General features: G+C 49.4%; 1 protein-coding gene across 1 annotated transcript in view; it reads left to right on the top strand.

The window, feature by feature from the left end:
* The first annotated feature begins 44 nt into the window (after positions 1–44).
* The window catches only part of LOC112545529 (glioma pathogenesis-related protein 1-like), a 32,832-nt gene continuing 10,900 nt past the window's right edge, over positions 45–21,976 (top strand). Inside the window, exons 1-4 of the mRNA XM_075932037.2 lie at positions 45–414; positions 12,853–13,098; positions 18,416–18,519; positions 21,066–21,151. Of these exons, the coding sequence (XP_075788152.1) occupies positions 229–414; positions 12,853–13,098; positions 18,416–18,519; positions 21,066–21,151 (622 nt within the window). The 5' untranslated portion in view covers positions 45–228. The remainder of the gene's footprint in view (positions 415–12,852; positions 13,099–18,415; positions 18,520–21,065; positions 21,152–21,976) is intronic.

Raw genomic sequence — 21,976 nt, forward strand, 5'->3', positions numbered from 1 at the left:
TACGGGGAGCGGGCACAGTCAGCGCTGTGTGTGTGTGGGCACAGGTACGGGGAGGGGCACAGTCAGCGGTGTGTGTGCGTGTGCACAGCTACGGGGAACAGGCACAGGCCGACGGGGATCGGGCTCGCCTCAGGAGATTCTCCCTGTGACCGTTGGAAGCCGTTTGAGCTCGCGCCAGGCGCCGCTCCGCGCACGGGACAAAAGCACCCTGCGACCTGGGGCGGCGCCATGCGGCTCTGGCTGCTGGCCCTGCTGGGGCTGGGCGTGCTGACCGGCATGTGCCGCCCACAGCGCAAGAAGGTCCGGCCGGCCCTGCCGACCATCACCAACAAGACGTTCATAGAGGCTTGCGTGCGGGAGCACAACAAGTATCGCTCCGCTGTCCAGCCCACGGCCACCAACATGCGCTACATGGTAGGGAGCCGCCGCTTGAGGGGCCGTGAGGGGAGGGAGCAGCTGGGCGGCTGCCGCCCTGTGGAGAACAGAAGGGGCGCTGTCTGGAGGGGGCTGTGCCACTGGGGACACTGGGAGGGTTGGTTGCAGGGGACACTATCCCATTGGGGATATAGGAGAGGCTGGTGGCAGGGGCGCTGGCCCATAGCGCCTGTGCAAGTTCAAGGCTATAACCGACCTAAGAGCCAGAAATGAACAATACAAATATTAATAAATACTTGAATCTTGACTGGCTGGTGCTGCCAAAGCATTTTCTAAGTGTTGGTAATGCTGCTAGACAACATTGACCTCCTGTGATCTGGCCATTTCTCTGGTTTGGCATCACTCAGGTCCCCAGGGTACTGGGCTAGAGAGGCTCAACCTGTATCATTGTTCCTATTTTACAGATTAGGCATTGCCTGCATTGTAAATCCAACAGGTGGGGAGCCATTTACACTACCATTAAATACATATCTCAGGCCTGTAATCAGGGAATGTGTGAAGTGTATGTACTCAGTACCTACATGGTCCCCCAAGTTAACATGCTCCAGCCAGCCAGGAGAAGGCTGGGGCTGATCCCCCTTCCCAGGAGCAAGGCCTATGGTGAAAAGAAGGTCTATGGGGTTCTGGCTGGTCGTTCACCACACTGATAATGCTTCACTAACATCAACCGCAGTAAAATGCAGGACAATGTAGCACTTTAAAGACTAACAAGATGGTTTATTAGATGATGAGCTTTCGTGGGCCAGACCCACTTCCTCAGTCTGGCCCACGAAAGCTCATCATCTAATAAACCATCTTGTTAGTCTTTAAAGTGCTACATTGTCCTGCATTTTGCTTCAGCTACCCCAGACTAACACGGCTACATCTCTACCACTATCAACCTCAGTGAAAGTGTGTTATGCATGTATCCTTAAGAGTATAAGACTCTTCTGAAAGCTGCATGCAAGAACTTGCTTTCCCAACCGATGGAGTGCCATTGTCAACTTTGAAATGCCAATAGTGATCCTGGATTACCCAGCCTATCCCGTACCCTCCTACTGCACAAACCATACATGGCCACCTTGACAACAGCAAGGAATACTTCAGCTATTGGCTCGGCAGATGCAGAAAGACAGTTGAACATGTCTTTAGTCAATTTGAAGGGCTGCTCCATTGTTATCCACACAAGATTGGGCCTCCCTGATTGGAGCTGGGTCAGAGAGGCTTTGATGTGTCATGGGAAGGAGTCTTGTGTGGAAGCGATCAATAATGTGACTGGTGCCTCCTCCCATGTCTCTAGTCAGCAGTTGCCACTATAACAGTGGAGAGCCGTTATGTGTGCTTGCCAAGCCAGGAAAGGAATTTTAAAAATTAACAGGGATTTAAAGGGGGACGGGGCTTCCAGTCTCTGTGATCTTTGGCAGGAGAGTTCACAGTAGTGACCAGAGTGATCAGTGCTGGAGATCAATAATAGTTTACTTAAGAAATGCAGTATCTGCACTCACGCTGCATCATCTTAAGTATGTCAACCTTGGCTCTATATCACTCAGGAACATGTTATTATTAGATCAGCAGAAGAGGGTTCTTATACTGGCAGAAGTGTAAGATATGCACACCTAGATAAGCTACACCTAACTTGTAGTGTAGACCAGATTTAAGTTTTCAACAGCAGCATAAGAAAAAATAAAATGTTGCAATGAGTTATAGAAGATGATTCCATTTATAACACACTTACTATCTTTTGTTCTACAGCTGCAGAAGTGTTAGTTGTCCACTTCTATCTGAATGGTCTCTTAGGGTACGTCTAGACTACAGGCTTTTTTCAACAGAAGCTTTTTCGAAAGTATCTTTCAAAAATGCCTGTCGAAAAAGAGCATCAAGACTGCATTATATGGATCAAAAAATCGATCTGCTTTTTCGAAAAAGAGCATCCAGACTGCCGGATGCTCTGTTGACAAAAGAAGGCACCCGGAACCGATTCTGCCAGGGCATGGGGGCAGCATGAGATGTGTGCTTAAAGGGACCCCCCTGAATAGCCGTTACTCTGCTTCTGCCGCTGCCTCCCTTACCGCCTAGAGCAGTGTTTCCCAATTGGTGCTCCGCGGAACCCTGGGGTTCTGCGGAGCAAAACGAGGGGTTCCGCGAAGAGCCGGCGCTCCCCCTCCCCCTCTGAAAAAGAGAGAGAGAGAGCCGGCTAGCCAGCAGAGGCGTGGGCGGCGAGTTGTGTGGGCTTGTGGTGCCCATGCTCCCACAATATTTGGAGCTGGAGAGGGTCCCGACCCCCCCCCCCCCCCCCCCCCCGCGCGCGCGCACGCGTCCTCCCATCCCGGCCCCAGAGCGTCTCTCCCCCGGACCCGTCCCCGCCGTGGGCAACCGTCCCTGAGCTTCCCCTGGCTGGCTGCTGCTGCCCTGCGCAGCACGCTCAAACCAGTGGATGGGGAGACACCCGGACGTGACATAACGTCACAGCCCGGGATTTTAAACTTGCTGGGTGCTGTGTTGCGCCGCATGGCTGAGTTGCGGCTTCGGAGTCCGGGGACAGAGCACAGACTCCGGCCCCACGAAGTTGAAGGCAGAAGGTACGGGAAGGGGAGGGGCTGGGGCTTGTGCAGTGGGAAAAGGGAAGGGCTGGGAGAGGAAGGTGCTTGTGTGGAGGTGGAGAGGAAGGGGAAGGCACCGAAGGGACAGGGTAGAGAAGAGACAAATGGCAGGGGGCCAATTGGAGACAATGAGGAAAAGGGCAGGAGGGGAGGTGTCAGTGGGAGGGGGACAGGGTGATGCTGGCAGGGGAGAGGGTAAGGGCATTGGGGGCTAGAGGGGCGAGGGGAGGTGCTGGGAGAAGGCTTGAAAGAAAGGGTGGGCATGAGGAAGGCTGGGATGGAGCAAGTCATGTGAGAGGGCACAGGGGCATGAGGGGAATGGGGGCAGAAGGTGGTGAGGGGTGGGCATCAGGGAAACATGGAGCAAAGAGGGCAGGGGAAGTGAGGGAAGGCGGAGGCACCAGGAGGGTGCAGGGGTAAGAGAAGGTGTAGGTGCCAGGGGATTCTGGGCAGACACCTGCCCAGTGGAGGGACCACCATCAGAGGAGAGAGGCAGGGCAGTTTTGTAGAGGGAGGTGTTAGAAGAGGGGATGAGGAGGGGTAGCTCACATGATCAGAGTGGGGCTACTGGAGAAGTGGGCACAGGGACGACAGAAGGGCTGGTGGAGGGGGGCAGGTTGCAGGAGGGCTGAGGACAGTGAGAAGAGCAGGAGTCAGGACAGCAGAGGAGGGTGAGGAGTCGGGGGGCAGCAGGCACCAGGGGAGCTGACATGGCAGCAGAGGGAAAAGGTAGAGGTTTAAAAATATTTATTAATAACTTGGGTGGCACATCCAAACAATCCACATGAACTCAATACTGGTGCACAACACAAAATTCATTTTGCTCATGTGAGGAAACTCTTAGGCTATGTCTACACTGGTTGTTTCTTGCGCAAGAACACATCCACTCTTCCATGTGCGAGCTGTGCTTTTGCACAAGAGCATCTATGGCAGTGTGGACACTCTCTTGCCCAAGAAAGTGCGGATGGCCATTTTAGCCATAGAGCTTTCTTGCTCAAGAAATTCATGTTGCCTATCTACATTGGCCTCTTGCGCAAGAATAGTTGCTCAAAAGGGCTTATTGCAGGATGGGAGCATCGTAGTTCTTGCGCAAGAAGCCCTGATTTCATACATGAGAACGTTAGTGTACTTGTGCAAGAACACATGGCCAGTGTAGACAGGCAGCACATTTTTGCGCAAGAGCGGCTGCTTTGGCGCAAGATCGTGCCAGTGTAGACACAGCCAAGGGGAGGGAGGAAGACAGGGGCAGGGAATCAGCACTGGCTCCACATGTCTACATGGTTTGGGGGAAGGTGCAGGGAAATTGAGCTCAGCTGCGTTGCAGAATGGGGAGGTCTGGGGAGCTGGGCTGTGGGGTGGGGTGGGGTGTGTGTGTGTGTGTGTGTGTGGAGCTCAGAGCTCAGTTTGACTGCAGGAGGAGGGAGGTGCCGGGAACCGGCGCTAGACTCAAGGGGAGGGAGGGACAGGGAATCGGCTCTTGGCTCAGCAGTTTTGTGGGGGTTGGAGGGAAATGGGGATCAGCTGTGCTGAGGGGGAGGCATGCAGGGAACCAATGCAGGGCTCAGCTGGGCTGAGGTGGATGGGGGAGGGCATACAGAACAGACGGGCAGCTCAGTTGGGCTGTGAGGGGCAGCAGGGAACTGGTGCTGCACTCCCTTGGATTGTGAGGGATGGTTTTGGGGGAAGTGCAGGGAACCAGCAGGGGTGGGCAGCTTAGTTTGGTTGCAGGGGATAGAGGTGCAAAGAAGCCTAGTGGGGAAGGGGGGACCAGGAGCCCTGAAATGACCTCCCCTGGTCCAAAAATTCCTCATCTGGGACCAATCAGGTCTAGAGGGTGCCAGATCAGGGAGGTCCAACTCCTACCCAAGTCCCCTCCTCGCACCCTCCCTCCTAGCCAGACACCCTACATCCAGCCTGCTTCTGCACCCTACCTATCTGGTCTGCACACTACCCAGACCTTGTCCCCTTCCGCCCCCCAGCTCCCTCCCATATGCTGCACCCCATCCCTATCCCGCTCCTTGGCAGCCCTGCCATCCACCCTAGCACTGCCCTGGCCCCAGCACCTTGCCTCACACCCCAGGACTCAGCACCACCCTGGCCCTGGCTCTGGCCCCAGCCCCAGCACCCTGCCATCCACGCTAGCACCCAGCAGCACCCTGTTCCTTGTCCCAGCACCCTGCCAGTCACCCTAGTGCCCAGCAGGACCATGTCCCTGACCCCAGCACCCTGTCACCTGCCTGTCCCAGCATCTTGCCCCAGCACTCTGCCACCTGAGCCAGCATCCTTCCACCCAGCAGCACCCTCTCCCCAGCCCCAGCACCCACTAGCACTCTGTCCCCTACCCCCACCCGCACATTTGGGACTACATTAGTGAGGCTTGGGGTTTTTTGAGGAGCTTTTTTTTTGTTTTTTTTGCATCTCACTTGTGTGGCAACTGACTTTTCTGTGGGTCAGTGACCTTTGACTCAAAACAGGTTTCTCACCCCTCTCGTATATAAAGACAATGCTAAAACCTTTTGAATTTGACATAATATTTTATTTAAAAATGAAGCCAGGCCAACAAGCCCCCAATTGGGACCAAACCCCCATTTCACTGCAGCATCATAACACTCCTGCACCACCTGACCCCAAATATGAGTCTATCATACACTGGAACCCCCTGTCCTGAGCCTCTTACATCCCCACACTCCTGCATCCCCACATCCTCAGTCTTCTGCCACAACGTTCCTACACCATCCACACATCACAAATCTGTGTCCTGAGCCCACCATACTCACAAACGTCTTGCCCTGAGTCCCTCACATATCCAGCCCAAACTCCTGCACCCTCACATCCACAAGCCCTGGCTTGCTCAGCACCCCAACCTTCCACTTGAACCCAACACTCCCCAGCCTATAGCCCCCTCCCCGAGTCAACAGCCCCTTCTCCTGCATCTAAATTCCCTCCCAGAGCTTGTACTTCTCACCCCTTCCCACACCCAAATCCCTCATTCCCACCCCACACCTCACTCTCACTAGGTTGAGACAGGTATAAGGGCTGGGGATAGCAAGTGATGGAGAGGAGGGGAACAGAGCGGATGAGGCCTCATAGAAGGGAGATGGGGGGGGGGGGGCCTTGGGGAAGGAATGTGAATTTCATGAACTGGTGGGTCCCTTTCTCCTCCCCCAGCCCCCTTCTTTTTTTTTGCTTGACAAACCTAGGGGTTCCTTGAAATTTTGAAAAGCTGAAAAGGGTTCCTCAGCCAAATAAAATTGGGAAACACTGGCCTAGAGGGAAACAAAGGTTTTGCAGTGCTTGCTGTGAGTGCCCTGCTTTCTGGGACACCACAGCAGTTTGGTTTTTTTGGAGGTTTTTCTGATTTTTATCCTTTTGCAATGGAGCCAAAGCTGCTCCTGGGCAGGCAATGGCCCCACACCATAGTGCTTCAAGTGCTGCTGCAACTCCATGAGACCTTCATGCTGTTAATGCCCGGTCCAGATTCTGAACCCAGCCTGGAGCCCCTCGTTCGGGATGCAGCAGCACTGTTCTTGCCACCGAACTTTTTCCATGAGAGGCAATTTTGGAGGCAGGAGACAAGTACAGACTGGTGGGATTGGCTCGTAATGGAGCAGTGGGATGACCAGGCTTGGCTCCGAAACTTCAGGATGCAGAAGTCCACCTTCCAGGAGCTCTGCAATGACAGGACACCCACCTGCGCCCTGCCATCCCACTGGAGAAAAGAGTAGCTATTGCCCTCTGGAAGCTGGCCACCCCTGACAGCTACCGGTCAGTGGGACACCAGTTTGGTGTGGAGAGATCTACAGTTGGTGCTGTGTTGATGGAGGTAAGTCCCTCGGGGGGGGAGTCCATGATGAGTAGGGGGACTGTAACAGGAAAAGGCGGGGGGGCCATGGAGGGGAGGTGGTGAGGATTCCTGGCCACAGTCCAGCCTACTGCTTGGAGCAATCACTGCGGGGGGAGGGAGGGAGGAAGTCCTGGGGTCTTGGGGGGGGAGGTGGAGGAGGGAGTGGAAGCTCCCAAGGACTTGGGCAACCCTTCTAACTTCCTATTCTGTGTGTTTGTATGTGTCTATTTCTGCAGGTGGTGAGGGACATCAACTCAGAGCTGCTGAACAGGATTGTCTGCCTCAGAAATCTAGACGCCATCATGGCCAGTTTTGCTGGGCTGGGATTCCCAAACTGCAGAGGAGCGCTCGATGGAACTCACATTCTCATCCATGCACCACCCCATCAAGCAGCCTGTTATATTAACAGAAAAGGGTACTTCTCCGTTGTGCTGCAGGCCCTGACTGAGCACCGTGGACTATTCACAGACATTTGTGTGGGGTGGTTGGGCCGGGCACATGATGCTCGGATCTTCCACAATTCGCACCTTTACCAAAGGCTGCAGGCTGGAACCTTCTTCCCTCAGCGAAACTTTGCTGTTGGAGACGTGGAGATGCTTGTCTACATTGTGGCCGATGAGGCGTACCCCCCTCATGCCTTGGCTCATGAAGCCATACACTGGGCATCTGAACCCGAGCAGGGAACTCTTTAATGCGAACCTGACACAGGTGCGATTACAGGTGGAATGCGCCTTTGGCCAGCTGAAGGGAAGGTTTAGGTGCCTGCTAACTTGCCTCAACATGGGGGATTGCAATATCCCAGAGATGGTGGCTGCATGTTGCATCCTCCACAACCAGTGGAGAGCAAAGGGGAGGCCTTCCTCCCAGGCTGGGGGGCAATGGCTGAGGTGGAGGGGAGGTAGTCTGCGCAGCTTCGGACTGCTGCCGTTCGCCAAGTTCATCAGGTGGGGGTCCGCATCCGGGAGGCTCTGTGTGAGCACTTCTTAGCTGGAACCCAATGAGTTTCCCCAAGGACTCCCCAATGGGGACTGTGGGCCTGGGCCCCCCGTCCCAAAATCTTTCCTCCCACAAGTCATCCCTGCACCAGCCTCCGGACAGTTAAGAGACACACACCATGTTAAATCTCAAAAATATAATGTTTATTAACAATTAACATTCAAATAAATAACTGTTTATAAAAAATAGAACTGTGCAAAATGTAATCAAAAATAAACTTTTTCGTAAACTCTACTACTGTTTTTAAAACTGGGGGAAGAAGGGGGATGTCAACCTGGAGTGGGGAGAGAGGGAGGGTTGGCAAGCAGCTTACGGATGATGACCGTATTGCCTGGTCTGCAAACCTTTGCCACCTTGGGTCCGTGGACCTTGCCATCCTCGGAGTTGAGTTGGGGCCGTGCAGGTGTGGGAAGGAGAAGGGGGATGCAGATGGCTCTGCCCAAGCAAGGAGGGTAGAGGGGGCAGGGCTGAAGGGGGGACAGGGGCTGAGGGAGAGGAAGGGGGGACAAAGGGGGCTGGAGCCAGATGAGTGGGAGGAATCCCCATGGGGAGAGGACCTGGCACAGCCAGGGCCTCTTGGACACTGGCACACATAGTGCTCCACTGGGGGAGGAAATCCTCCAGGAGACGATTGTGCCAGCGAGCCTCCTCCCTTGCCCTTTCTGCGATGGTGTCCTCCATTCTCTCCATTGCCTCAACATGCCTCCTTAGGAGGTTGTTGTAGACCCGCCAATGCCTGCGGGTGCCATGGGACCGGGTGGGTATGGCACGGGTGTTTCCCTGTGGTCAGCAGCAGCAGGCCCAGCTGTGGAGGAGAAGAGGGAGAACTGATCAGTGTCAGGAATTCACACACTGTCCCTGCTTGGGCTCAGTGAATAGGTCCTTACAACAAGGGATGGGAATGTTGTCACTGCAAGGCCACGTCTGGCCCTGCCGGCCACCCCAGCCTCACAGGGGCCCCATTGTGGCTAAGGCAACGTCCGCCCCCACCCCCCACATCCCCTCTCCCCATCATGGCCGTACAGGCCAGGGAAGCGTGCAGCGACAGTGGGTCACAAGACCTAGGACAGGACCTGGAGCACCTTGGGTCTCCCAGGGCCCCCACCCACATACCCACCACCTGCCCGCCTGCTTGCACATGCACAGAGAGATAGATGCAAGCTGTCCAGGAAGATCAAGACATGTGCAGATTGCTCTGCATCCTCTCTGCTCCCACCTCCCCCTTCTGTGTCTGTGACCCTGACTGCACTTACCTGAGGCTCCCTCGCCAGCTTCGGAGGATGCCTGCGAGGCTTCCTGGGTCTCAGGGACAGGCTACAGGGTCAGGGTCACAGTGGTTTCATTGGTGTCCTCCTCCTCTCAACTTCTCCTGGAAGTGTCCCCTCCTGACAGTGCTGCACCGGTGTATGCAAGCCCATCTGCACTAGCACTGGGGCAGACAGTGGGTCCCGACCACGCAGGATGTGATCCAGCTCCTGGTAGTAGGCGCAGTGCACTGGTGCTGCACCTGAGGTGGAGCTGTGCTCATGGGCCTTGACATATCCCTGCCTGACCTCCTTTACTTTGGCCCGGACTTGGTCCAATGTCCTCGGGTGGTGCCCTTTTTGTGCCAGCCTCTGAGCCATGTGTCCATATATGTTCGCATTTCTGTGCCGGGTGTGCAGGGCCTGGAGTGCTTCCTCCTCACCCCAAAGTTCGAGCAGGGTCAGGACCTCTGTCCTTGACCAGGCTGGAGCTCTCTTCTTTCCCTTAGAGGGCACCTATGATGGCTCCTTCAAAGGTCCTTGGGGGCCTCTGGGATCTTGGGCTTCACACATGGCCACGTGGCAGGAAGGCAGGGAGAGCTGCGAGCTGACAGTCTTGGTCTTTGGCCAGCTTCCTGTCCGAATGCCTGCCCAGGGTGTCTGTGCCTGTAAAATATGGCTACAGACAGGAACAATAGAGGTTTTCCCTGAAGATGGACTGTCCAGCAGGGGGTTTCCTTGGAGGTCTTTTTTTTTTTTTCCAACAGAACACTGTTGAAAAAAAGTTTTTCCTCATAAAATGAGGTTCACCGCTGTCAACAAAACTGACGCGTTCTGTTGACTTACTGTCGACAGAACGTAGCGGTAGTATAGACGCAAGTATACTTTTGTCGACAAAAGTCCACTTTTGTCGACAAAACCCGGTAGATTAGACACATCCTTACAACAATCTGTTCCTCTTTGTATTTAGCTGTTACACTTTGTATATGTCTGTTTACCAGCTACACCTGTGGTTGGGCTATGCCAGTGAACTCAGACTCACAGGGCTCAGGCTGTGGGGATGCTTCATTGCTACATAAAGTTCTGGGCTCTGGAAGTGTTACCAGTTTTGCCCTAGGATTACTCTTATGGGGCTGGGGGAGGTTAACAATTCTATCAGTGTACTGCTTGTGCTTACTTGTGCTCTCATTTGGAGCTGAGTTCTCCCTGCTGCCAATTCCCCTTCCCACTGGAATTCTCCTGCAGGAAATATGTTCCTCAGGACAGGGTTCTTCTCACCTTAGGAACACATGGACACTCACCCACTAACAGAGCACGTTTGAGAGAAGGGGTAATCAGCACTCACAAGCTGACCCCTCATATGTCCCTGGACTCAGCAGGCTGGCTTTAACAGCAATGCCACACTGCACCCTCATGTGTCTTTGGACTCAGTGGGCTGGATTTAACAGTACTTTAAACTGCCATCCTCATATGCCTGCAGGTTCAGCACCTCTCTATCCCCACTTTCACACCACAATCATTCACTGGTAAATCACACGATGATCAAACCCCACAGGATTTTGGGCACTACAGTGATCTTCTTGGGTACAAGAAGCATTGTTGCAGAGTGAATGGGGAAGCCAAAACAACACCCCATGAGGAAGAATGAACAAGAGGGAAAGGAAAAGAGAGAAGCAACCAGCTTAACAATGAAAGTCATTTATTTCTGGTTGGTGAATATATATATGGGGAGCTAAACACACAAAACAGTTAAAATATCAAATTTAACAGTTACAGTATTAAATCTAAACTGAAACTAATTACAGATGTTAGGGCTAGCAAACCATATACAGACTGCCCCCGACTTGCAACGCGATCGGTTCCTGGGAGACCGTCGCAAGTCGGGGGCATTGTAACTTGAGTTTGCATTTACGACAGGTGTCGTACACCATCATAAATTTGGGGCTGAGGACATAAGTTGGAGGATTTCGGCCCCTTCCGCACTTAAAGGTCATAAGTTTGGGAGGGTGTCGTAAATTGGGCCATCGCAAAGTGAGGGCCTCCTGTAACAGTTTACATAGGGCAGGATTAGGAAGCTGTGTTTAGAGAGAGGTAGTTGAGGAGGAGGGGAAGAGAGAGAGAGAGACCTCACTGCTCCTGAAGCTTGCATTGATCAGGATTCCCAGATGGTGATGGGAGCTGGGAGTTCAGAGGGCAGGAGACAAGCAGAGCAGAGCCCCTAGCACGATCAGACAAGAGATGAAGAAGTCTCAATGGAACTGATGCAGTTTAAATCCAGGTATCAGAACAGTTTTTCTTGGGCAAAGGTAGGCATTTTTATAGGGATAGGACAATAGTTTGAAGAGACACTGGATTTGTTTATGGTTAAACAGGTAAGACAATAGAGACTGATCACGCCTAGTTTTGATGATGTTCCATGAAGAAGCTCACAATGCAACTAGGCAGTGTCAGTATTTTGGATGTCAATAGGATCCATTACTAGAATTGGTCTGATAATGACTAATTTGGGTGTGAGCAGGACTGGGTTCATTAGCATCTGGAGCAGAGTTTTCCCATTAGGCAGTGCTTCTTTGCGTTCAGTATCCCATAGTTCAGTGCGGTTCCTGTTTTGGAAGAGCTGTTCTCCATTTTGTATGCTAATGGAGAGGTCTCTCTGTTCTATCTTCCATACAGATGAGGCTGGAGTGTTTCCTTAATTCTATCACTTCTGTCTGGAGGAGTTTAGGTGTGTCTTCCCTGGCCTTTTCATTGCTTTGTCTTTGATTCTAGCAGAGGCCTGGGGGAGGGGGATGGTTTTCCATGAGTGTTACTCCCCGGCTCCCCAAGAACACAGGGCTGACAGGTGGCCATGCTCTGGTTCTCCAAGAACACAGAGCTGGTAGGTAACCGCAGGCACCAGGGCACTACGACCCTGTGAAGGAATCCGGGACTTGTGCTGAATCCGGAAGTCTACACAGCTATGAAATAGCTCTATAGCCTACACTGTGAGGCTACGTCTACACTAGCCCCTTTTCCGAAAGGGGCATGCTAATTTGACAGGTCGTAATAGGGAAATCCACGGGGGATTTAAATATCCCCTGCGGCATTTAAATAAAAATGTCCGCCGCTTTTTTCCGGCTTTTAGAAAAGCCGGAAAAGAGCGTCTACACTGGCCCCGATCCTCCGGAAAAAAGCCCTTTTCCGGAAGAGCTCTTATTCCTACTTCAAAGTAGGAATAAGAGATCCTCCGGAAAAAGAGCTTATTTTCCGGAGGATCGCGTCCAGACTGGCGCTTTTCTCCAGCTTATCTACCAGCCGGAAAAAAGCGGCAGCCATGTTAATGCAAATGCCGTGGGGGATATTTAAATCCCCCGCGGATTTGCCTATTCCAAAGTGCTACATTTGCATCCCTATTACGGAATAGGGGCCAATGTAGACACAGCCTCAGAGTATCTTTCCAAGATCTGACAAATAGCTCTGTGTAGATTCCAAAGCTTGTCTCTTTCACTAACAGAAGTTGATTTAATAATTGGTCACCTTTTCTTCTGTGACCAAATCAGTTCACTAATAAGTTAAAACCAGGATTTTGGAGTGCTTGACTGAATGACAGAAGAGGAACAAAATATTTCTATTGTATAGTTGTACAGAATTTACAAACATTTTTAATTTAATACAGTTTATAGATATTCATTTTCTGTCTTAATTTGTCTGATGGATAAAAATGCATTGTAATTTAACTCTCTGCACAGCTTTCTTCTACTTTCCTATTTTGCAGACTTGGGATGCAGCTTTAGCACGGACTGCCAGAGCATGGGCAAAAAAATGCCTTTTTAAACATAGTCCATATTTAACAGAAAAATTTATGTCACATCCTCATTATGTGCACGTTGGAGAAAATATATGGACGGGAAGTCGCAGCATGTTTACTGTTGTTACAGCCATCAAACTCTGGAAAGATGAAGTCCAGCACTACACTCTTGAGACTCGGAAATGTACTAAAACATGTGGTCATTATACTCAGGTAAATTAATTTTTATTACCAAAACATTTTTCACAGCTCACAACAATTCCAAGAATTAGAATTGGGGAGACAATAAATAATTACCCGTTACTGGAAAATAGCGATTATAATTAATGACTCATACTTCCATTCTTTCAGTGTTGCTTTCAGGTGCTTAAATAGCTCCCACCCTCAAACTGTTAGCTGATTCTTAAGATAGTTTGAAAAGTGTCATCTTGGGTTACACAACAACTTGGGTTACACAAGACATCCTAATACTGTGATTATGTTAATTTTGTAAATAGAAATGTTCTCTAACTTGGTATTCAGTATAGCCAAAACACCCTGCTCTTGTCTTCTTCGTTTTTTAATCTTACAAGAAACAGAGAAAATTCTTCAGAAGACAGGGAGTGTGACAGGGCTCCACTCCCCACACTGATGACTTCTGCTGGCCATCTTGGGGGTTAGCTCTGCAGATTGTTATGTCCACTCTCAGTGGTGCTTTGTCCACCATCATTTCTGCTCCTGGCAGTGTTGCCAACCATCAATACATTCATGGACATTCCATAAAAATGAACTAAAATTGGACCTATCTGTAAAATCCATAATGCATTTAAATATAAATAAAAAATACACTGATCTTTGAAGTGGAGCTGAGGAGTCCCTTCCCATGGGTCCTGGGGTGACCTCTATGCCATGGGATAGGTCCAGGGAGTCTACAATTCCCAGAGTGGGGTGGAGAAGGGCATTCTTCTGGTGGGTGCTTCTTCCAACTTGCAGATGGCTGGCGGGGGCTGCATCGCTAGCGTCAGCACAGCAGCAGCTTTTGGTGGGCATTCATGCAGCACACCTTTCTGCCAGGCTCCCTTGCAGCTGGTTGGGGGCTGATTCTCAATATGGTGAATCAGTTTTTTATTAAATTCTTAAAAGATTGTGAATCCACACGAACTATTTTCCAGTGCTGCAGATATAGCCACATATTACAGCTCTGACACAGTAGTTAATTTTGTCAGACACAAATTGTTAGCTGACCGAGGCAGCTGCATTGTGAACTTCCAGAGTCTTTTACAGAACAATGACGATGGGAGCTACAAACTCCTACCCTTTCCCTCATGTAGAGTTCTGAGACAATGTAAGGGGGAATTAGTCCCAACAATTCATTTATTTTAATTGCCAAAGATGCCAAATAATCTAATTGATTATCACAATCTATTTCCTCAGTGTTTACTTTGGCTCCATGGTCCTTTTAAGATTCTGCTACAGGTTGATCCAGTCACTTTTTAACTCCAACTACTCTAGTCTCTGAACATGCATCTGCTGACTCCTACATAACTTTTGAAATCTTTTCCCTCACAGGGCCCAACCACCTTCTCCATAAGTACATGTACAGGGCCCCAAGGATTATTTATTTAATGAGATCCTGGACTCTAAAAGTAAACATTATTCAATCACACTTGTGCAGATGTTCCACGGGAATCACCCTGAAAATCCTGGTTTTACATCAATCTGAGAGTGCTGCTTGCGGAGGTGGTGATATCACAGGGGCAGACAAGATACGGCTCGTGGGCCAGATCTGGCCGACCAAGCCTTTTAAACTGGCCCACCCCTGTGCACGGAGCAGCACTGCACATAGTAGCTAGCGGCTCCCTGTGGCTCCCTGCGCTGTAAAGAAGAAAGGGAGAGTTTTCATGTGCTGCCTCTGCTCCCAGCAAAATCTCTCAATTCTCATTGGACAGTTTCCAGCCAACAGGAGCTGAGAGATTTTGCTGGGAGTGAGGAAAGTGCAGCACAATTTCTCAGCTCCCATTGGCCAGTTTCTGGCCAATAGGAACTGAGAAATTTTGCAGGTGACAGAGCAGCTCTCAAAGTCTCCACAGCACAGAGAGACTCATGGAATGGTCTACAGCTGCTAGCAAGCCTGGAAACCTGCCTGAGTGCGCTGCTGCTTAGGCACTGCTTAGATAAGCACCTCCTAGCTACAGCCTGCTTCTGGTACCCCCCTATACAAACCCCAACTCTCTCCCAGAACCTACACCTCCTTCTACACCTCTCCCCCAGGCAAGAATCCTCTCCTGCATCCATTCCCCTTCCCAGACCCTGCACTCCAATCCTCTGCCCCAATCACAACCTCCTCCTTCACCCAAACTCCCTCTCAGATCCCTTACTCTCTCCTGCATCCCAGTCCCATATCCCAAGCTCCCTTCTGCATCCAACCTCCGTCCCAGACCCTGCACCCCCTCCATAGAAAAGTTCAGCCATTGACCACTTACCAAAATCTTGCAATGCCCCCCCCATCAAAAATTATTGCCCACCCCTGTGATATCATCAGAGACCACACTCTCAAACCCTGGTCCATGGGGTTCTTAGGAAATTGTACATTCTTCTTTGAGTGGTATCCGTTTGGGTACACCATTTCTGGTATTTTGGTCCCTCTGCATGTACAATCAGAACTTTTGGTAGCAGTGCTTGGTCAGGTCACATCGTAGGCTTTCTGTAGGCTACCTGCAGGCTTTCTGTACTTCTTTCAAATGGACACAGTGTGTGCACTGCCTAGAAGAAGCAACGTTATGCTAAAGTGTCCTCACTGCCACAAGCTAACAGGCTGGACAAGAAAAGCAAAAAACTTATAGTTAAAGCTCCTCCTCATGCCGAGGTCTCTCAGACAGGTGTCTGAGCCAGAAGCCTGGACCTCATCTAGATATACCTTCCCAACCACAGCTTCTGACAAGGGTTCATCATCTAACAGGAAGGCTCTGGTTCAACCTGCTAAGAAAATATCCAAGAAGTGGGTAATTGTTTCCCCACCACAGGACTCTTCCAAAAAGAGCTGTTCTGTGAATGGGAAAACAGCATTGGCACCAGCCACACCAGCAATGACCAGATTAGAGGTACTGGTACCATCCAGTACCAGCTGTGCCATAGGAGCTAAGGGCTCTAAAAGATCCAGCTCACACACAGACTCCAAGGGGAAATCAAAACCCTATGCATTGGCACTGATGCAATCAAAGCCACAATCAGTACATAGCAGCTCAGCCCCAGCTCCTATAGTGCCTCATTCATTGGTACACAGTATGGACTCAGACCCTACCCATGAACAAAGCAGTAATAGGACCTGTCAAGACCATTTGGCAGACTGCATCTGTTCCTTCAATATGCAACAGGTGTGACAAAAAGTATGCGTCATCAAAAGGCATGGAATTCTTTTTCTCTCATTCAGCACCCAGTTCTCTGGTGGTCAATGCAGTTCATGAGTGGGGTAGACAAAAACTGCCCAAGAATACGCCTTATGATAAAGACTGGAAAAGTCTCAACCTTCTTGACTGCATAGCTTATTCTGTGGCTACATTACAATAGTGCATATCCAGCTACGAAGCCTTACTAGCTAAATATGATCATAATAACTACACAGTGTTCTCAGAATTTACCAACTTTATTTCTGGTGACAAAATATTACAGCACTTGTGTCAGAGGGACAACTCAAATCTGGAACAGCCCTGCAGGTTTCACTGAACTCTGTGAACACAGCTGCAAGATCAGTAGCAACTCAGTAGTAATGAGAAGAATCTCATAGCTCGATCTCTCGGACTTCAAAGAAGAGAGAAGACGCTCACTCTCTGGCTGATAACCTACCATTTGTGGGGCTTAAACTCTTTTCTGCAAAGACAGATAATTCTCTCCATATGCTCAAGGAAACACAAGCAATACTTTGGTCTCTTGGGATTTATTTACCTATCAACGTTATTGCTACACTCTTTTATGCACAACAACATAATTATGAATCACAGAGATACAAACAGAAGCCATCAAGGAGATGACAACGTGCTTCTCCAACAGCTAAAGCACAAGCCTCCTCATCCAGGCAACAAATTCAAAGCCTCGGTCAAGGGCCTGAAAACCCCATCTTTTTCTATGCTGGAGACATCTACCCTCTTCTGACCATTCGGAGATTATCTAGTTACAAATTACCAAGTCTGGAAAACCATTACATCCAACTGATGGGTATTAAAAATTATACAAACTGATTACTCCATCTCATTTATTTTTCAAATAAATACTCACCCTTCCTCTACCCCTCTTCAGGGACCCTTCTCATGAACATCTACTGCACCAGGAGGTAATCCACCTTGTACACCTAGGAACAATAGAACTCCTTCCAACAAACCTCAGAGGAAGGTGTTTTATTCCCACTATTTTCCCATGAAGAAAAAGTCAGGAGAATGGAAACCTATATTTGATCTCAGAGGACTCAACAATTTTGTAGATACAGAAATTCAGTATGGTCTCACTAGACACCATGGCTACATCTAGACTGCACGCCTTTTTCGACAGTATCTTTTGAAAAAGCCTCTGTCGAAAAAGTTCCAATGTACATCTTTTGGAAGAGACATGAGGTCCACAAGATGTCTTGTCATGCACCTTTCCTGACTATCCAACATTGATGTTAGTGAAGCATCCTTTGTGAACTATTAGCACCTGCAGCACCATGGCAGCAAAGCGGTCCATGATATTGTCGATGATCCCAAAAGTCACAATCCTCTGTAGCAGGATGTTGTTGATGGCCTTGGCTACTTGTATGAGCACAGCCCCAACTGTGGATTTCTTCACCCCAAACTGATTCCCAGCTGAGCAGTAACTGTCTGGTGTGGCAAGTTTCCAGGGGGCAATGGCCATGTGTTTTTGCACAGGGAGAGTGGATCTCATGCAGGTATCCTGCAACCTCACAAATCATTCACAGAGCTCCAGAACGATAGTGTTGCATATATGGAAGTTTTGCAGCCACTGCTAATTGTCCCATTCTTGCATGACAATGTGGTCCCACCAGTCCAAGCTCATCTCCTGTCACTAGACACAGTATTCTATTATGTCCAGAGGATTGAGTGGCACAGCTGAAAGTCATGCTTTGGAACACCTCTGGCTCCATGTTCATTGTGCTGTGGCATCCGTACAGGCAACTAGCACACAAAAAGTCACGTGCCCTCTGTGACCCATTTATGTCATGTGAGGGAGAGGGAATAGAGGGAATAGAGGAATGCCTTGTGGGATGTGGCCAAAAGGAACCCCTGAAAGCATCCACTGCTGCTTTTTGGACCCACCGGACACCAGAAGTATAGGCCAGCCTGCCAAGATTCCCAGGGTGCTTCCTTGCTCTCTGAGTTCAAGATAGGCTCTGTTAATGTGGATGCACTACATCAGAGAACATTCAAATTGAGCCTGTAATGTGGATGTGGCCCCCCATATTGGTGGCTCAGAATATAACCTTAGTAGATTCAGGCTTATGTAGTAGTATAGACAAGCCCACAGTTTAATCTTTATTTTGTTTAAAAAATATTTCTTCTAGATTGTTTGGGATACTTCTCACAAGGTGGGCTGTGCTGTTGTTTTTTGTCGTATGGCTGCAGGAATCGAAAATGCAGCACATTTCATATGCAACTATGTGCCAAGGTAAGTTATTTTTAAAATATTTTAAGATGAAGATGGTATTATTAATATTTATTCCTCCAAAAATAAATTGGAACCCACACACATCAGGAGTTTAGTATGTGTAATCAGGGAAATGGTTTATCAGCCAATTAATTCAGGCATCTAAAGATCTATGAACTCTAATTAATTGAGCCTGTCAGAGGTAGCTGGCCCTCTAAACAAGTGAAAGGACCAGCCTACCTTCGACCGGCTCAGCAAAGAAGAAATAAGTAGCTCACTTTCACCTGGGATTAGTTAACTCACCGGGTAACAAGAGGCAGTTAATTAGACAGGGTGGCACCTAGGCATGATAAAAGGTAAAGGACCTCAAGAAAGGAACTCTTGAGGAGAACTGCAGTTTCCAGAGAGAAGATCCTTTCAGAAGACAGGTGAGAAACTGCCTGAGAAGCAACACTCCAAATAGGAAGAAGCAGGGCAAGACACTGGGGAAGCCTACAGAGGAAAAGATGTGGCTCAAGGCATTGTCAGGGGCTGTGAAGGATTGGTTATGGCTGTTCCAAACAGACAGCCTGAGCTGAAACCCAATGGAGTAGAAGGCTTTGGCTTCCCTTATATAGGATTTTGAAGAACACCACTTTAAATCAGGGTTGGGCAATAATTCCCCCCCCCCTTTCCATGAGGCACCAATGCCCTGGAAGAGGCTTGGCACGCTCCCCCACCCCCATCCCCAAGCCAATCAGGGCCTGGGGGCAGGGGAGCATGGGAAGCTTCTTCCTGCCCTGCGAAGAGCACATGGCACTTTGAAATGCTGCGGGCTCCTCACAGGGCCGGGGCAGGGCAAAGGAAGCTTCACGCAGCTCCCCTGCCACCAGGCCCTGATTGGCCTAGGGGTGGGGGAGCACGCAAAGCCTTATCTACCCTGCCCCTGCCACCATGCCTTAATTGGCCTGGGGACAGGGAAGCAGCAGGGCCACCGTGAGCTGGACCCACCCACTTGGCGGACCGCATCCGGTCTGCAGAGGCCCTTTATTCCACCCCTGCTCTAAATCCTGCAGACCGACGGCAGTTTAGCTGCCAGTAAGGCCATGGGAACTTCCAACTCCCCACTATCTTGAAGGTGACAGAGACTATTAAGAACTTGTCCACAGGGCTGGACAACAAACACAAAAATGAGTGTGATAGTATAAGGGAGATGGTAACAGCTGGTGTAGCTTCCTATCTCGTCACAAAGAGGTGCTAATGGATAAAGGCTCCACATAGTGATCCCTGTCAGAGTAGTTTTTTGTGAGCTTCATTGGTAAATCTTATGCCCTTTAACAAAGGAAGGAACTTCTGCACTAGGCGAGGCCTTGCATTGTAGGCAGTATTTGTGGAGTAATTTCTAAATGCATGAATCAGAAAATTGACTCAAAGGTAGAGGGGTGTTTCAGTGCCTGTTGCAAGGCAGAGTGGGCTCTCTTTGAAAATGACAGGGAAGAACCACTCCCATCCTCTGGTGAGCAAAACCAGGCATGGCCTGCCTCTCATGCCAAAAGTAGAGGGGAGGAACAGGAAGTATAAGAGGCAGAGCCTCTAGCTCAGTTGAGCCAAAGCAGAATTTGGATACATCTGCCTTGCTGATGACCCCTGCACCAGAGCCCAAGCTGTGCCAACTTTTGCCCCCGGAGAAGAGCCCAAAAGAAGGGGAACTGCCAGCTGTCAAGTATCCTAAGGAGCTGCTGGAACTGCTGGCCACTGAGCATCCTTAGGAGACTGAGAATGCATGAACAAGAGAACCCTACAAACATGGTAAGAAGAAATCAGACATTATTCTCATTGTGTTGTTGAAACCAGTTAGTGTGTTTCAGTATGATTCCCACTAAGGATTTTAGGGTATGTCTACACTACCCTGCTAGTTCGAACTAGCGGGGTAATGTATGCATACCGAACTTGCTAATGAAGCCCGGGATTTGAATTTCCCAGGCTTCATTAGCATAAAGCTGGCGCCGCCATTTTTAAAAGCCGGCTAGTGCGAACCCCGTGCCGCGCAGCTACACGCGGCACGGGCTAGATAGTTCGAACTAGCTAGCTATTCCGAACTATCTGTACGCCTCGTGGAATTACTCACATACTTCAAGTTAAGTAAGTTCTTAAATTTTTTGGTGAATCAAAGCTTTCTCTCAGGAATGTATATCAATTGTAAAGAGTATTTGCTGAAAGTTATTTTGAAACTGTATTGAGTTTCCTATCTGTAGGAAAATTTTCATTTCATATCTTTCTTAATCGTACGCAAGCTCTACCTTGAGATATTCATTTTAAATAAATGTGTATACTTATGTTGTGTTTGATTTAAATCATTTGATTTTTCTAGTTGGAAAAAAGGTAGCATTTTAATGTGGTTATCTTTAATACAGGAAAGAGAACAGTGAACAAATGGTTTAAAAATGTTTACTTTTCATGAGGTTTTACCAGTTCTGTAAAAATATGCTGAGTTTATCTCTTAAAGTGTTTAATGCTTTAAACATATTGTCTTATTAAAATTGTACACAGTGAAATTTGTCTGACAGAATTTTCTTATGCCTTTGTAGTGGCAATTACCCAAGAAAACCTTATAAAGCAGGAGCATCATGCAGTGAGTGCTCAAAAGAGGACACCTGTGTGGACAATTTGTGTAGTAAGTGAATGTATTATGCACTAAAAGAGGGAAACAATATCTTCCCTACCTACTGTTCCTTATATTCTTCATACTAGGGATGTGAATGGTTAACTGAGTGATGCTATTGGTTATGATTAACCAGCAGCCCAGTGTCTCTGCTCCCTAGGGCAGGACCACCCGATAAGCCACTGCCCTCACTGTCAAAAGCTCACTCCTAGATCTAAAAGAGTGAGAGTCTTACAGTGGAGAATTTTTTTTATGGAAAGGACTTTGGATGACCAGCAGCCTGATTCAATGTCCTCCCCGCCCCCGAGAGCCTATACCTGGCGTGGATGACAAAAGCAGCACTCTCGGAGGGATGGGCTAGAGAGCTGGACCAGGAGCACAGCACAAAATGCACCCAGTCCCCCACTGACACGGTGCAACCAAGTGATAAAAAACTTCCAGGCAAGGTGGTAGACAGCGAATAGGGCATCATAAAGTGGGTTAAGGGATCCTGCTCAAAAAAAGCTAGTGATCCCAAAGTGAAGCACAGAGCAACTGGCCAAGCTTCAAGCTCTCCTCAGAACAAGCCTGCAGTACCGCAGAAGCCGGAACCAGGAGCAGATAAAAAAGCAGGCAGGCTGCAAAGCAGCAGAATACCACGTACAGACAAAAACTCACAGTACCATCAGTACCAGTGTACCCCAGTGTGCCGAATGCACAAATGCATCCAGCAATGGCAGGCTATACAGTGATGCCACCACCATCCCCGGTACCGAGATACATGACAGAGGCTGATCTCGCGGTACCATCAATACCATGCTCACCATTATTTGGTACCGACATCACACCATGGTCAAG

The sequence above is a fragment of the Pelodiscus sinensis genome, chromosome 1 (assembly GCF_052426305.1).
Source record: "Pelodiscus sinensis isolate ZL-2025 chromosome 1, ASM5242630v1, whole genome shotgun sequence".
Lineage (NCBI taxonomy): Eukaryota > Metazoa > Chordata > Testudines > Trionychidae > Pelodiscus > Pelodiscus sinensis.